Source organism: Callithrix jacchus, chromosome 19, assembly GCF_049354715.1.
Source record: "Callithrix jacchus isolate 240 chromosome 19, calJac240_pri, whole genome shotgun sequence".
NCBI lineage: Eukaryota > Metazoa > Chordata > Mammalia > Primates > Cebidae > Callithrix > Callithrix jacchus.
In genome coordinates this window covers 22608216-22625454 of record NC_133520.1, presented here as the reverse complement: position 1 = coordinate 22625454, position 17239 = coordinate 22608216, and the positions used below count along the sequence as shown (strand labels likewise).

Below are 17239 nucleotides of genomic sequence, written 5' to 3'. Positions count from 1 at the left end.
TGCTTGAGGCCAGGAGTTTGAGGCCAGCTTAGGCAACATGGTGAAACCCCATCTCTACAAAAAATAAAAATAAAAAAATAAGCTGGGTGTGGTGGTACGTGCCTGTGGTCCCAGTTACTCAGGAGGCTGAGGTGGGAGGGTCACATGAGCCCAGAAGGTGGAGGCTGTAGCAAGCTGTGATCATGCCACTGTACTCCAGCCTGGGCAACAGAGGAAGACTCTGTCAAAAAAAAAAAAGAGAGAGAGAGAGGAAAGAAAGAAGAAAGAAAAAGAAGGAAGGAAGGAGGGAGGGAGGGAAGGAAGGAAGAAAAAAAGGAAAGGAGGAAAAGGAAGGACGCTTATCTCCAAATAAAGAATTCTGAGTTCTGCAAATGAAGCCCCCAGAGATCCAGAGCTAGGGAGCGGCCTGAGGGGAAGTGCGTGGTAGCCAATGATGAAGCCGTGATATGTGGGAGGGCTCCGCTCCCAAGGGTCATCTCTGGATGTCCTAGGCAAGCAGCCGTGAACTAGATCTCCAGACCCTCCCTGGGCTGCTACTGTGTGCCAAGTCAGGGGCCTAGAGCGGGGCTTTGGGACAAAGGTAAGACAGGCTCTCTGCCCTCCAGACATCCCCCTGGTTAGGAGGACGACAGAATTGGTTTTGAATCCAGACACATTCCCTGCTGCCCACTTAGGTCAAGTTGCTGATCTAAACCTCAGTTTCCTCATCTGTAAAACAGAGGCTATAAATCTTTGTTCAGGAAGTTGATTTGGGTAAAACGGCAACTCCGATGGGCACGTTCAGCCCGTCTAGCATAGAGTAAGGCTCCAAACGCAATTGCTGCACGGAGACCCCCTGCTTCCCACTTGGGCGCAGTGCTTCTGGTTAATGCTCTAGTCTCTGAGCTACTATTTCAAAGTTTCATTAAGGGTTGAAAAGACTCACTTCGAAGAGTGGTTTATATTCTTTACCACTTAAAATGCTACCCACTCTGATACCCACTCTCCTAACAGCCCCTGTGTGGGTCCTCTAGCTTCCTCAGACTGCCCAGCCTGCCCCAGTCAGGTCTCGAGGGCTGGCGGCCAGAAGAATGACACCACAGACAGCGCTGGTCTCCAAGGCTTTATTCAGAAAGGTTTGCATCTGTTTGACAGGCACTGTGCAGGGGGTTTGTAACAGTTCAGTTTTCTACAAGGTCCCGTGGGGAGTGGGGTGAAGAAGAGGAAGAGAGCCTCTCTGGGAGGGGGGTCTTCTCCTCCAGAACAAAAGGCACTGACGGGATGCACACCCCAGAGCCAGCAGCTGGGTTATATACACACGAGGTGGACGGATGCAGAGAAACTCAAAGCTAAATGCAACCGGAGGAGGAAAGAGTCCATCTGACAGGCCCAGGCCTGCCTCTGGGCTCTTTCCACCAAGTGGGAAAGAAGTTCAAAACAAAGGCAAAGCTTTCACGAAAAAACAAGAGTCCAGCCTTTCGGTCTTAGTGTTCTGTGCAATTTTAAAACCCAACAAAATAAATATAACTTAAAAATGTCTTACATGACACTAAAGGCAAGCCTGGGAAGAGCAAGCAGTTGAGGGAACCTTCTAAAAATGCTAAGCTGTGCTGGACGCCAAAAGCTCCCGGGAGGCTGGGGGGACAGGGCAAGACGGCCCAGTGTCCACTCACCTGGGCACAGGCACAGAGCTTGTCCTGCCTGCAGGCACCTGCGCTGCCAGGAGCCACGGAATCCCTGCGGGGATGAAGGTGGGGCAGGCACGGTCTTCCAGGCTGCCAGGGCAGGAGCTCTGGCCATTCCAGGATCCATCTATCCCAGAGACAAGGGGAAAGGCCGGATGACAGGGAAGTGGGTGGCAGAACGGCTTGAGAGGCAGAGTAGGTGGGGAAGAGGAGAACTAGCAAAGTTAATACAAACAAAAAACAAAAAAACAAAACCCAGAACAAAACGAAAACCCTAAGGAACAGAATAACCCTGCGATGATGCTATTTTATACACGTTCACATCTTTAATGTGACCCACAGAAAGTACTGCCAGTAAGAGGCCCCACAGGTCGCCTTTTCTAAGCACGTCACTTGCATATTAGCACACTGTTTGCAAACAACTGGTGTCTGCCTAAAGTGCCTGGAACGGTTTGTTCTCTTAGAACAAGTCCCCTATGATTTTCGTTCATATTGTGAATTGGCTTTAGCAAACTTCTTTCACAGATGGAATGAGGATAACTTTTGGCCAGTCCATAGTCATAGAATCTTTACATCTGAATTGATGTCCCTGCCCTGCAAATGGCTGAAATACAGACCACAGGCTCCCCAAAAGTCACTAGAGCTCCAGAGGCCCAGAGCTGACTTTGGCTCCCCGACACCCCCAGCCTGCCTGCCTTCGAGATCACATGCTGTCACGAGGTCTCTCGTGCTCCACCGGGTGCAGTGTGACCTTTAACAAGTCTTCCCACTCAGGAGCTCACCACTGTTTCCAACAACAGCCGGGAAAGCTTAAGTGATTTCCTTTTTAAAAATCTGTACTTACACATCCTCATGTGTCCCACCCTCCACCCCCACCAAGTGTCACTCACACTTCCAGCACAAAAAGGGAAATGTAGTCCCATGGGCAGGTTGGCAGTTCCCCCAGAGACCCCAGGGTGGCGGGGTGGGCAGTGGCTCCTCCAAAGACACACGCCTGGGTCCACAGTGTCCCCCGCTGTGTCCCTGCTCACGGCCTCCCCCAGCTCCTGTACCTCTGACAGCAAGCTTCAAGGAGCCTGGGGTCACAGCTCCACAGAACTGGGGTTTTGTTCTTAGGAAGTCATACAAATTTTACATTCCCCTCAATAACAAAATCACTGGCTTTCAGTTAAAATTGGGCTTAAATAGGTTCTCTACGAATCTTGAAACCCAGAGACTTCAGGAAGAGGTGCCTGGAGCACGCCCTGGCATCCACCACATACCCTGCAAATGCCCACACAACACTGGAGAAGCAGGAATTGAAGCCCTTCAGGCAGTAAGACTTATTTCAGAGGCAGCAACAGGTGATGCCAAGAGGCCACACGCGTCTCTGGAAGCCAGAAGCCTGCCTTCTGCCTGCCTGGTGCAGGCCTGAGCTCTTCCCGTCTCTGTATCTGCAAGCGACTCTGGGCCTCGTGACAGAAGCCCATGTATGCAGGCAAGGTTGACCAACTAGCACCAGGTAGGCGAGGGTCAAGAAAAGCATGTCCCTCCCTGGGGCCAGGGCCCAGAGACTCTGTAGGTCCCACCAGAGACTGTAGGACTCTGAGCACCCCTGGAGCTCAGCATGGCAGAGTGCACCTCCTCAACTCGGACTGCGATTCCAATTGGAGGAGCACAGCCTCTGCTCACCTCCTCTGGGAAGGCCTAATCAGAGAACACAGCCAAGCTGGCTTCAGGCTTCTCCTGGCTGCTGGGTCTGTCCTGGAGCTGGCAGGTTTCCTTACCAGATGGGTGGGGGGGCCTTACCTGAGCAGCCCTGGGGAGGCCACCAAGGCACCCCTCGAGCTGCTAATAGGAAGGCACTTTGCTCACAGTCAACATGTGGCTCCCCAATGTTGTTTTGCCCCAACTACCAGAAAGCCCTGCTTCCCAGCTAGGCACCACGAACCCAGCCGGCCCCCTGGGCTCTCTGCTGGGGACGCCCTGACAGAAACAAGGCTGTGCTTGGCAGCACGCCAACAGCACTGGCCTCCAGGGGGCAGCAGGCATCTGCAGGTGGCCGGCCCAGGCCAGCGCTTCTTAGGGGACTCCCAGAGGTAGGGCTCATCTGGTAGGGTCCCCTCAGCAGCCAGGGACCCCCTCCAGCTCTACACCTGGCCCGCCTCTCCAACTGGGCATTTCTCTTCTAGTAGGTGACCCTCTCTACAAAGAGCAGTGCAAATGCCACCTCCAAGCCCTGAAGTTAGGAAAACGACTAGAAACTCTCCTCTTCTACAAAGTGTCTTGTAGTGCAGCTCGGGAGGGTCAGTTCCGGGCTTGAGCCCAGGTGGAAGTGAAGGAAAGTCAGGAACAAGAAAGGAAGCACAGGGGGAGGAAAGGAGGCCCAGGCGGGGGCCAGGGAGGGCGCGGGCCGCTCAGGCAAGGGGGGCGTCCTGGGACATTTCGGTCAGGATGTCGATGAGGTTGTTCAGGCCCGAGAGGTAGCCATCCTCCCGGTTCCCCTCCTGCCAGGGCACGTCGTGCTGCAGGGTCTGGCCCTCGGGCAGGGGCGTGGTTTTCCCAAAGTCGATCATCCACACTTTGGCCTGTTCCTTCTTGTCGTGGATGAAGAGGAGGGAGCTGCCAATGACCTGAAGGGAACAGGGGGGTGAGGGGTGAGCTGGAGCCCCCACCCTGCACTCCCCACTGTGGCTGGGTAACCCAGGGGGAGGCTCGCTCAAGCCAGGCAGCCCGGAGCCTGCAATTCCAATCCCCATCCTCAGACAGGCAGCAGAGCCCGCCTAAGAGTGGCCATGCTGGGACAGAGGACATTGGGTTCTGGGATCAGTGACCATCCTTCTGTGTGGGCAGCAGCAGGCACCCCTTCACCCCCTGACTCTGGCCTGCTCCCCTGCCCTCCCCTCTTCGTCCCTTCCCTTTCCTTCCTCCCTGTGATGTAGGATTGATGATTGTGTGATCTGTGAATGTGTGTGAATGTGTGTGGTGTAGGGTTGAGTCATCTGTGAATGTGTGTGGTGTAGGGTTGATGAATATATGATCTGTGAGTGTGTGTGTGAATGTGTCATGTGGCTGGGGACCTAGACTCCCCCTCCAGGGAACCTGCTGACGCCTCCCAGAGCCTCTCTCAGGTGTCTCGGTTCCCCGCCCGCTGCCTGCTGCCTGCTGCCCCTGCCAACCGACATCTGCAGAGGTGGAAGCAGGTGAGGGGTTCCAGCTGTGCCCAAGAGGGGCACCTGAAGACCTGCTTGCTCTCCTCAGGGTCTCATCTGAAGATGCAGGTGGTGGTCGGGGGATGCCCAGCCACTCTAGCACCTCAGGGAGCTTCTGCCCTGAGATCATGGGGTACTGGGGATAGAAATCCTGCCACCACCGCCCAGAATGGACAAGACTCTGGAGCTGGAGGGATGAGGGAGGAGAAAGGGGGCAATAGCCAGGGCTCCAAGGCAGGACAGCCGTGTGGTCACCCCAGGGAGCATTAAGACAAAGGGGGCTGGTCCCTGATGGCCTGCCTCTGGCTGCTCCACCCTAAAAATGGCCGACCCCCCAGGCTTCTGGAAGAAGGCCTGCCAGCACATGCAGCTCTCTGCTCAAGAGGGCAAAAACCCAGTATCTACCTCGTGGCACTTGAAGAAGGGAGAAACTTCTAGAGTGGTTCGAATGGCCTTCAGCCGGTCCCGATAGGCTATCTGAGAACAGAAAGATGAACAGATTTTCAGCACTGTGTGGGGAAGGGTAGATTTCAGCCCATTTGGCTCATTAGGGTCACTGTAGAAGTGGCAGTGCCCTTACCCCTGATCACTATTTCAACCTCTTTATCTACAGCGAAGAAACTGCAGCCCAGAGGAGGCGGCGCAGCTGGGCTCCGCTCCCGCCCCTTCTCCCGCCACCCTTTCTCCAGGAGCAGGAGGTGCAGGAAGCGCAGCTCCAGAACAGCCCCTCGGCCTCTAGTGGTTCCTCCCGGGAGTGCAGGTGACCCTGAATGCTGGACATCTAGAGGCGACTTCCTGAGAGCAGGGCTGCCACGGCATCTTTCTCAGCATAAATGTCAGCGCCCTTGACTTTTGAAAGGACAGACAAAGAGGGAGAACCACAAATATCTCTGCCAGTGGTGTCTCCGTGGAGCCCTATAAACTCGTGTCAAGCTCTCTGCTGGCCTTGGGGGTACCCCGTGCTCCCCAGAAGCCAGCTCTGTGGGTCTCACCCCCCAGGCTGCCTTGGGAAGCCCATCATACACAAATACACAGAGTTCCTCAATGCCTGCTGGAAAGCAGTGACAGTCCGCAGAGCTAGCTGACCGGCTCCCTGGAGAGTTCAGTAGCAGGAACAAACCCCTCTCGGTCCCAGGCCTAGGAGGCATGTTCCGTGGTGCCACTGCTCAGGGGCTGAGACCCTCCCTTGAGGGCGACTCAGGAATGGAGGGCATGGGATACAAAAGATCAGGTGCATCTCCCATGCCTGCAGCCTCAGAGCTTGTCAGGGGCCCAGGCCACCCTCCCCATCTCAAAAAGGAAGGCTTCCCAGCTCCAGCCCGTACTGATCTCCTTGCAGAAAAGGCTGCCTGGTCCATCCCTACTTGCTCTGCAGCCGCTGTGACCTGTTCAGAAGGTGCCTCTCACGGGGCCTCCAGGGCCCAAGTCCCAGATGTGCCTGGATCTCTGACTGTCCCAGGGAGTGGCGCACTTGGGACTCCGGGGCACCACACTCCGTAACTCAGCAGGGAGGGTCAGCACTGCCCAGTGGGCAGAGCATCTATCCAGCCTGCTAGCAGCAACGCACAAGACATCAGTTTGTCATGAACTTGTACAAGCCACACCCCCCGGACTCGGAGACAGCTGGCCGGCTCTGGCTGGCAGGGGACAGTGTGACCCCAGGCACACAGATGGGGACAAGCAGGTCTACCCACACCAGAGGGCTGCTATGAGATTTGCTGTGCACTTGCCATGACACCTGGCAGGCAGTGGGCTCTGTGGAAACGCAGCAGTTCTCTCTCAGGGGTTGGAAATTGCTCTCTGGAGCCGCGGGGCTGATGGCTAAGGGAGTTGGTGAGTGTTCAGCACACTTCCCCCACCGGCACATGTCAGGGACAAGCACATTGCCTTCCTCTTCACCTTCCAAGCAGAAGTTTGGCACCAGGGTGGATAGAAACCTTCCTGAGCACAAACTTCAATGCCCTTGACTTTTTATTTTTGAGACAGAGTTTTGCTCTTGCTGCCCACGCTGGAGAGCAGTTGTGCAATCTCAGCTCACTGCAACCTCTGCCTTCCAGGTAACGCGATTCTCCTGCCTCAATCTCCCAAGTAGCTGGAATTACAGGTATGTGCCACCATGTCTGGCTAATTTTTGTGTTTTTAGTAGAGATAGGATTTCACTATGTTGGCTAGGATGGTCTCGAACTCCTGACCTCAGGTGATCTGCCTGCCCCTCAGCCTCCCAAAATGCTGGGATTACAGGTGTGAGCCACCGTGCCTGGCGTGCCCTCGACTTTTGAAAGGGCATAGTGAGAGAGCCACACAAGTCTCTGCCAGTGGCCTCTCCACAGAGCCCTACAAACTGGCTGAGGTGCGCTGTCCCTGGCCGTGCCTTGTCTTCCCCACAGGCACCTCCAGAGCAGACTCGGTTGTCCTTCCCTGGCTGGCGGGAGAGACCCTCTCCAGAGGCACCAGACTCACCAGGATGTTTCGGTTTCCTTTAGTGAATTCTCTGAAGGCCTCGGTGACCTGCTCCCGCGTTTTGGTCTTCTTGAAGTCCCGGTTCACGGTGCCGTCTTCTTTCTGAGGAAGAGAATGACACCCCACCCAGTAAGGGGTCAGCAGGGACCCTCGGGCAGAGACTGTTCTCATCCACCCAATGCCACAGAGCAGGCCAGCCCCCTCCGGACCCGGGGCAGGGCCAGCAGAGGCACCCAGGTGTCCGGGTAGGGGGCGGGGAGGCGGCGTGCACAGTAGAGGGGAGTCACCCTGGGCACAGACACAGGAGAACACAGAGGGTGGCACTGGCATCCCTGACAGAGTGAACAGTGGTGGGAACAGCCGGGAGGTATGAGGGGCGTTTGGGCTGAGGATGGAGGAGCATGGTGGGGGTGCTGGCCAGTCCCGAGAGCAACAGCAAGGCCGAGAGAGAGGGTCGGCAGGTCCCTGTCCTCCAGAGGCACCTTCGCTAGCACAGGCAGGGGAGAAGTGCTCAGGCCCTGAGCTCAGCTCGACCTTCCTTCATATAATCTACAGTCTCTTCTTTCAGGTTTTCCGGAAGCCAGGATCCGACGCAGCCCCGCCCGCCTTTGCTTCCTCCCCACCCCACTCCATTGTCTTGGCCCCGGCACTGTCTCTGCTCAGGCTGCCCTGGGCCCACCTGGGGGCTTTGCTGACCTATGAGGAAATCTGTTCTTTAGTGACACAGGATGGGAAGGAGTGCCCCCCAGGAGTCCCAGCAGGGGGCTGTGCCTGCCCTCAGGATGGAAACTGCTTCAGCTGTGTCCTCACTGTGGCTGCCTTCCACAGGACTGGCAGGACCCAGGGTGAGGGAGCAGCCCTGGGTGCTGAGAGCTGGGCAGAGGGAGGCGAACCCCAGGCAGAGCCTCTCGGCTGACACCGAGGCGGGCAGGTGATGGTGAAGACAGCTGGCTTCTCTCGGGAGCGGGAAGACAGGCTGTCAGCTGTTCCGACTGCTGGATAATAGACAGAAACCAGGAGCACATCGAAAGTGAATGCTAAGCGAAGGAGGAGGGGCACAGAATTTTCATCCAGTCTCAGAGCTGGATGTAAAACAGACAGAAGGGCTGGTTTCAAAAGACAAAGAAGGGGGCAAATGTTTTTCTCAGTCCAGAGCTCACAAAGCAGCTGTCCCAAGGGAAGGTAGAAACTTGCCCCACACGCCAGCGTGGGCAACAAGCCATCGGCAACCGCCACGTAAATGCTATCTGAAAGGAGGCTGAAGGGAACCTCCCGTCAGGACCATCGGCTGCCAACCTAACTCGAGGCTGGACACCACAGACAACGCAGGCGGCTGGACAGAGAAAGGGAGACCTGACAACCGCACAGGGACCGCCACCTGCTCCAGAAGGACGGCTGTCTGAGACCCTGCGGGGCCCGAATCCCGAAGCCCTGCTCTTGCAAATTTAACGGCAAGGATGCACGCAGGGGCCCAGGGACAGGGCGGTCAGTGTAGGCAGTGCCGTGATCAGTCCAGACAGTCGGCAATGCAGACAGGGCCAATTTATTCTTTCCCCAATTTATTCTGGGGAAAGTAAATAAACATTTGAACATAATCATGTATAGGAAGTTTCTGTGTGTCCATAGCCAGAGCTAAGAACTTTTCTGCCGGATATACACAGGCACAAAGGGACAGAAGGGACAGAGCCGTCATTTTGTAAACCACCCACACAAATATATCAATCAGGGGAAAATTACATTTTACTCACAGAGTTTGTCATGTTTTTTCTTTGGGGCTTATGTTGCTATTTCTGTTCCAACAAATATTTTGAACTTTCAAAGAAAAAAAAGGAGATCGAAGAGCAAAGAGGAGAGAATGCAGTTTCTGAGGGACCCTGGCTCCAACATCAAAGGCAGCCAGCGTGTTCCTCCGTTCCCCGAATTGTCTGCCAGTCCTGGTGTGCAGCCGGAGCAGAACGAACCAGCTCCCCTATGGACGTCTGGCAGGAGGCTCTCGGTGCCAGGCACTGTCTGGGCTAAGTGGAGAGTCCTCGGCAGAGGGCTGACAGCTGGTAGGGCTAGAAGCCGCTCTGCTCCGAGGCTGAGCCCCCTACACAGCCACCCAGCCTCTATCTTAGACTGAGGACAGGCTGATGTCTGCGGCGTGGGGTGGCCTCCCACACTCTGAGCCTGTGCCTGGAGAAGCTGACAGCTTCCAAAGGGCCCTGAGAGTAGCCAGGCCCCTGAGGTGGGCACGGGTGGGGCCTGAGGCCACCCTCATTCCAGCACACGGAGGCCACTGCACCTCGCCAGCCTCACCTTGATTCCCTCGATCCTGAACCCCAGGGTGGCGGTGGAGCTGATGGTCTCCCGCCACTGCATGTACCGCGGCTTGGTCACAGCGCGCTGTGCTTTCTCCTCCTCGGTGGGGGCCTCGGGGTCCACCTCGATCATCTTCTGGTACATGTCCTTCCGCAAGCTGGGCTTCTTCCGGGCCTTTGTGAGCTCCTCCTCCAGGTAGGTCCTGCGTGGGAGGGGAGGCAACATGAGGGTCATGGGCTCGGGTAGGGCTCAGCAGCAGCTCCTCTGGATGAAGGCTCGGGGTGTGCCTTGCCCAATAGTCAGCTTAGTGCCCCGAGTCAAGGCACGTCCTTCCAAGGGGGTGGCACACTCTGCTCCAGCTGGGGCTGGCTCTAATTTTTTTCTTTTTTAAAAAACAGTATTTTTTAGTAGATAGGGAAGTCTCACTATGTTGTCCAGGTTAGTCTCAAACTTCTAGCCTCAAACGATCCTCCCACCTCGGCCTCCCAAAGTGCTGGGGTTACAGGTCTGCACCACCGCCCAGCCTGGGGCAGGCTCTTGATCCAAGAGAAAAGGGGTGGCCTCGCTGAATCAGAAGCCTTCACTCCAAGCCTACCAGACAGCCTCACAAAGCCCAAGGAGCTCCTCCTGGGGACACCCCACAGGAACTGGCAAAAGAAGGAAGATGGAGGCAGGGCAGCCGGGGCTTATCCTGCTCCTGCTGCTACAGTGGAGCTGAGAGAGGGGCCTGGGGGCAAGGCAGGGTCTGCTCAGGGCCCACCGTACCCTCTTTGGCTGCCTGGACCCTTCCATAAAGCCAAGGCTTCCAAAGCCAGAACGTGCCTTGGTGGGAGAAGCCGTTCTGCCCTCCTCAAGCCCCCATCTCTCTCCGCTGTTCTGAGGCAGCCTGAAGGCTGAGCCTGCCCACCAGTGTCCCTGGCTCTTTCCAAAGAGGAGAAACCTGGAGCACAAAGTGCAGAAGGGGCCCCAGTGTGGATGGGGAAGTCTGTAATGGGGGAGGGGGGAAGGTAGGGGGCTCCTCAGCCTCTGCTCATCCCAGAGACATGCCTGGCACCCCATCAACACCAGGTCTCCTCCCCAGCCCCAAGCACCTGAGAAAACGCTTCCAACTCCATTGCCTCATGGCTCTGGCCTCCACACCAGCAGTTCTAGCTGAACTGGCGGGGACCACCTAGACACTGGGAGAGATAACAGGGCCAGGGACCGCAGGGGACTTGAGCAGCCCGGGCTGAATCGCTGACCCTGAGCTGCCGGGATATGCCCCCTCCCCCAGCACACATCTCTGCTTCTACCTTCTGCAGACCAGAGGCAGGTGAGTCATCCTACCCCTCTCCCCTGCTCTTCTTTTAAAGCCCCAGTCTCCCTAAACAACAGGCTCAGAGGCTGCCCGCACCCCTTGAGGAGGCAGAAATCAGCAGTGTCAGTGGCAGGATGGGGAAGTCTTCTCCCCTTTGCCCTGTGTGGGTGGGAGCTGCCCACAGAGGCCCTGCCCACCTGCCCTCCACTCTCCCGCATCTGTCTCCTGGCCTTGCTCCGACACTGCCCACCACGCCTTCTCCAAGTTGCTGGTTTGGGACCCAGAACAGACTAAACAAAAATCACAGTGTGTCTTAAAAATGACAGGCTCTCAGAAACCACTGTATTAATTGAAATTTGCACTGAAAGAAAAGAGATGAAAAAAATAAATCCTTGGGTATGAACTTAGGCCGGGCTGGTTAGGACCCTCCAGGAGGTGATGAGGGCTGGAGGGGGAGGTCAGTAGCTCTGGGTTGGGCCTTTGTATGCACACACACGTGTACTCATGCACATACACACGGACTCCGGTGCACCACTGCACACACACAGGTGCACACATGCCGGACATGCACACAGCACACCCCTCACGTGCAAAGCCAGGTCAGTAGGGACCAGAGCGCCGAGGCAGGGGCTGCGTGTGCATCTATGTGTGTACCGTGGAGAAAAGGGGCAGCTAGGCTGGGCAAGGGACTTCAGAGTATGCTGCAGGGCCCACACAGTGGGTGGGTGGCTGGCTGCGCTTCTGCAAAGAGCTCTCAGTAACTCCTCAAACAGGAAGCAGACCTCAATGTCAAATCCCTTTTCACATGGCCTTTCTCCAAACAGGGCCCCCACAGCTCAAAGCGGGCAGTCACTCACTGCCCAGGAGAGGAAAGGGGCTAGGGGGAGATGCCCACAGGGGCTGTCAGCTGGATGGTGGCGCAGGAGGCCCACAGAGAGGTGAGGCTGAGGACCTCCCCACACTCCCCTGCCTGCCTGAGGCAAAGTCAAAGCTCCAAGCTATGCAAGGAAGCAGAGACCTGCTCGCCCACTCACAGGACGCTGAGGGATGAGGAGATCAAGGCCGGGTGGAGGAAGTGCTCCTCTGAGAAAGGCCAGCCTGGGGAGTCAACAGGAGGCGGGCAAACGCCACCCAGAGCTCCTAAAGGGCAGAGGTGCTAAGGACGGGCTCTCCTCTGCAGTCCCCAGGCTGCTGGTCCCGATGTCAGGAAGACAGTGCTGACTCTCCAGGACAGGTCACACAGACTTGCCCCAGAGCCACTGAGCACGTGTCCATGGGAGCCAGGGTCCCAAGAAGCTCCGAGGTGCAGACACTACCAGCAACTGTATCACATTCTCCTTAGTACCATCCCTCTGCCCCTGCCAGAGCCAGTGCTGTTTGGTGACCAGCTCTTCCCTTTCTCTGTGACATGTCTCAACCCCTTTTGCCCTGGGACTCAGCGTTTGAGATAACCCTGGGCTCCAGCCTCCTCCCTCTGCCATGAATAGGCTACACTCTGGAGGTGACCATGGGCAGCCAGTCTTGGGAGAGGCTCCACAGCCAAGCGTTCTGGATGAACGCCCTTGGGAGAAGGTCACAGTCCACAGCCCAGATGGAGCTAGCTCGGCACACCGGGTAAACACCATGGACTCTGAGTCCCATACGGCCCCCTTGGGAAGGGCTGGGCTGCAGCCGGGGGCCTGATTTGCAGTCAGACAAGCCTGGTGCAGAACCGTACCAAGCTGCTGCCTGGCTGGGTGGCCCCAATGGGCCACGGAACCTCTGGGTGACAGAATCCTCCTGCTCACACTGGAACATGACCCATCTCCCAGAATGGCAGTGAGAACGCAATGGGATAAATAATGGAAGCAGCTGGTGCAGCCCTTGGAACAAGAAGGGTCCTTAGGATTGTGTGCAGAAAAGATGGGGCTGGGTGCACTCTGGTTCCGGGGAGACCTCCCTCTTCCCGTCCACACATACCCGTCTCTCATCCTGCTCCCCTGCCCGCCAAGATGGGGTTACATGTGCTGCAGGCATGGTCACTCTAGGTCTCTGCTGAGAGCGACAGGGTACAGAGAGAAGCTGCAGAAGTCAAGGGGCTACGTGGGGGCAGCCCTGAGGCAGGAGTGGGGCTCCTGTCACCAGGAGGAGCAGGCAGATTCTGGGGCACCCGGCCCTGTACTTGGCTGGCTGTGTCCTTGAAACAGCCAGCTTCCAGAAATGCCCAGCCAGATGTTCTTCACACAGGGCGTATTTTTTTAGCCAGATCTGAGTGGACACCAGTTGGATTACTCTCCATGTGGTTGTCTGTGACCTGTGCCTGCTCCCCTGCTGGCAGGCAGGCCTGCTGCTGTCTGGGTTGGAAGGAAGGGTCGGGCCTCCCCTGAGAGGACACATTCTGGTGCGCCAGGGGATACCATCCTGGGACAGAAATCAGACTTGGAAAAAGCAATGGTCACGGGCTGGCTGCGGGCATGTTCCACCTCCTCCCTGCCCTATCCCAGATCCCTGTGAGCTAGAGACAGTAAGGACCTTGGCTGTTGGGAGGGAGGCAGCCAGGTATGGTGCAAGAACAGAGCTGGGCTGTGCTTCTCCATCCTCCGTGCCTTCCTTGCGGGCGAGGTCGAGAGAACACAACAGTCAGAGGCAGGATCTTAGGACAGAACTCCCAGGAGGAGAGAGAAGGAAGGAAAGAAAAACTGGCTGGCTTAGCCCGCTTCTCTCCTGGTCTCTGTCTCTCTCTCTTTCTCTCACACCCATCTTTCCTAGTCTCCTCTTATGAGAAATAAACCGATTAAACCATTCACAGCGGACACAGCCTTCTGCTCTGAGCCGTGTCTCTGTGCCTGGCCTCCCAGTGAGCCCTGCAAGGCAGCACGGAGGGGCCCAGCCTCTGGCCGTCCGGCCTGGGCACTGCAGCTGGGCTAGCCCCATAGCCTGAGCACCGCACGCTGGACACCGTGTGGACTGATGGCCTTAGGGAGGCTCACCGAACCCGCACCGGGGAGAAGGAGCTGTGCTACGGATGACTTGGGGTGGAAAGGCTGCAGTTTGAGAGGTCATGGAAAACCCAACGCCAAAACCAAGCCCAAGATCAGGGCGGCCAGCCTCAGGCATCCCCGTCTGCTCTCTGCCCAGCCTCCTCATGCACACTCTTCCTTTCTCCTCTTCCCTGGAGTCCTCTCCAGGCTTATCCCCTGGGCAGGTGTCAGTGAGCCTGAGCCCCCATCAGGAACCTGGGGGTGGGAGCCAGTCCTGCACACAGATTCAGTGGTCACTCCGGGCCCACCTCGGGCCCCTGCAGTGCCCTGCCGTGGGGGCTTCTTGAGCTCCGTTGGAGGCTTCCTCCTGCTCTGAGGCAGGAAGAGGTCTTTTTTGGTAAGCCAACATGTTCCACTAGCCACTCTTCCCATTCACAAGGGCTGGGGAGGTGGAAAGACCTCGATTCCCATCTCCCTCGGCAACTCACATAGCAGGAAGTCACCATCCTGCTACCTCCCTACCTGGTGCTCTCCCCATCCCCAGCGATCCCACCTGAACCAAGGGCAGCTCTCTCTTCCCTCTCTGAGGGGCTCAGAACCCAGCCAGGGCCCCTCTTCTGAATCTGCCAGCCCCTGGCTTCTGCTCACTGAAGGTAAGGGGCCATCATGGGCAAAGCCTAGGTCCCTGCACCCCCTGCACGTAATGTGAGATGCCTGGGGATGAGGAGGCTCTAATTGGTCAAACAGCCTCCTCAGCCTGCCCTTGCACCTGTGAGGCCTCCTGGAAGCCCTGAGTGCCGTGCTGTGCACCTGCCGTGTGGCTTGGCACGGAGGCAGGCATGTGGAACCTGGCTCACCTGATGCCCATCTTGCAGTCCATCACACAGGGCGAGTCGAAGTCGGCCAGCAGGTCATCCATCTGATTGTAGCGCTCCCCGTCCTTCACCACGTCTCCATGATAGGCAGGCACAAAGGGCCTCAGCACATCCGCCATCAGCCGGTCCAGACAGCGCTGCTCGGACTCACAGTGCTTCTTCAGGATCCTGCCATTGGCAGCCGCCTTGAAACTCCCTGCAGAGCAAGTGTAGAAGGCCCTTGGTCCCCGGCTGCAGGCAGCAGGCAGAGGTGCCCTCCCTGCCACAGGGCCTGGGCCTCCCTGGGGATGGCTAAGCCTGGGGATGAAGATGTGCCTATGTCCTGGTGTGGACTGGGCACCTTAAGGGCAGTGGGCTCAAGACCCATGAACCCATGACTGTAATTCTGAACTCATGTAATTCATGAACTCATGACTGTAATTCTGGGCTGGTTCCCCAGCTTCCTTGACCCCAGACTCCTCCTGACCAGTGTTCCCTACTGTAGGGGTACAGAGCTAGGTGAGAGACTGAGGCAAAGACCTAGCCCCTCCTTAGTGTTGCTACTTTCAATCTCAGCCTCCTTCATCAACCCTGCTTCTCAGCAACCAAGGTGTCTCCTGGCCTCAGTAGAGAAACCCTGATAGTACAGGATTCAGAGCCAGGATGGGGAGCTGCACAGGCTGAGAGGTGGGGGTCTACAGCCTGCCCCACCTGGGTGGCACTTCTGAGCCAGACCCAGCTAAGCATTCACACAGTTGTCCATCATGTGCCTTGGGCTGGGCCAATGTGGTCCAGGAGGAAAGAGAAATGCTGGACCCTGTGCTGGCCTGAAAAGGACCCACAGGCGGTGAAGTCACAAAGGCCAAGTCCGCAGGCAGCCCCCTGAAATGTCCCCAGATGACAGTGCATCCAGACGCTCCATGTATGGGCTAGATGGCTCTGGGGCCTTGGCTCCAGATGTCCTCCCTCCCCAGCACTGCCTGGACTCAGCTTCTGGCCACCTCCCACCCAGCACTGCACACCGCCCTGCAGCTATGGGGTGACTTGGCCAAATCTTCCACCACCGGCAGGCTCTCTCGGGGCAGACACTACGTCTCCATTAATGCTGCATCCCCCAGGACCATGGCGATTTGGGCACACAGTGGGTGTTCAGTGAAAGGGTTAGCTTTGCCTCTGTGTCCAGGGTGACAAATGGCAGGTACGCTATAAAGATTGATGGCTTCATCTGTCTTACTGAGCACAACTGGAAGAGAGGCAGAGAGAGACTGGAAGAGCCAGGGGGAGGGGAAGATTGGTGTTTTGGTGGAAGGAGGTGACACAGACTCCAGAGAGGTCAGTTGTCTATGGCATTTACAAGATATTGTTAAGGCCGAAGCCTGCAAGTGCGGCTGCGATTTCAGACTAGAAAGTCTCTGAGGGAACCCGTGCTGGAGCTTTGATCCTGGAGCACAGCGTCCAGGGCCGGGCTCTCCCCTCCCAGAGTTGCCAGGCGCCTCCCAGAGGGCTGAGCATCCTGCCAGGACGTCCTCGAGAGCTGCATCTACCTGCGTGTCCCGCCAGCTGGATCCAGGGATATTTCTTCTTGAAGGACATGACAAAGGGAGACCAGTGCACCATGTTTTTTATTTTCCTCCATGATTTGCTCTAGAAACAAGCAAACAAAAAGGTCTACATTAGAAAGACACCCACTGATTTCTGGTTAAGACAAATTCAAAGCAAGGGCCCTCATTCTGTGGCCACAGGATGGGAAGGGCCCTTTTGGGCTCCGAGGACCTTGCCACCACCATCATCTATGTGGCACATGGTGGGAGGTGGCTTTACCCATTTAGCAACAGCCTGAGCAAAATGCTCAGGGGACCTCCCCTCGTCCGAAGAGCAATGACCCCTCCAAGGAAGGCGGAGAGGACACTACCACCCAGCCGTACCACGTTAGTTCACATTCCATTTGTAGATGCGGTGGCAACAGAGGCACCTCTTGCCTGCGAGTGGTTTGAAGACAGACTTTAAAGGAATTCCTCAGAACAGAACCTGCACCAATGGCTTCGGTCACACAGGAGGGAGCAGCTCTCTCCTCTGCACCTCGCTCCTCACTCTCAGCAGGTTTCTTCAGTGAAAACAGCCAGGGCTGGCGGTGTGCATGTGTATGTGCATGAGTGTGTGTGCACATGTGTGCATGAGTGTGTGCACATGTGTGTACGTGTGTGCGTGTGCACGCACGTATGTGCATGTGTGCATGCGCATGTGTGCATGAGTGTATGCGCATGTGCACATATGTGTGTGCATGTGTACACGAGTGCGCGCGCATGTGTGCATGAGTGTGTATGCGCATGTGCATATGGGTGCATGTGTGTGCATGAGTGTGCGCATGTGTGCATGAGTGTATGCGCATGTGCATGTGTGTGCATATTTGTACGAGTGCACGCACGTGCGTGTGTGTGCGTATGTGCATGTGTATGCGCATGTGCACATGTGTGCATGTGTACATGTGTGTGCGCGTGTGCATGTGTGTGTG

The 17239-nt window shown here is 56.7% G+C and overlaps 1 protein-coding gene across 4 annotated transcripts in view; it reads right to left on the bottom strand.

The window, feature by feature from the left end:
• Positions 1-1089: 1089 nt before the first annotated feature.
• The window catches only part of ITPKB (inositol-trisphosphate 3-kinase B), a 104762-nt gene continuing 88612 nt past the window's right edge, over positions 1090-17239 (bottom strand). For all 4 annotated transcript variants that reach the window (XM_002760576.6, XM_035281126.3, XM_078356715.1 and 1 more), the window contains exons 3-8: positions 16272-16371; positions 14731-14944; positions 9614-9818; positions 7316-7417; positions 5261-5332; positions 1090-4276 (exon numbers count right to left, since the gene is read on the bottom strand). In XM_002760576.6, coding sequence (XP_002760622.2) covers positions 4061-4276; positions 5261-5332; positions 7316-7417; positions 9614-9818; positions 14731-14944; positions 16272-16371 — 909 coding nt within the window. In that variant the 3' untranslated portion in view covers positions 1090-4060. The remainder of the gene's footprint in view (positions 4277-5260; positions 5333-7315; positions 7418-9613; positions 9819-14730; positions 14945-16271; positions 16372-17239) is intronic.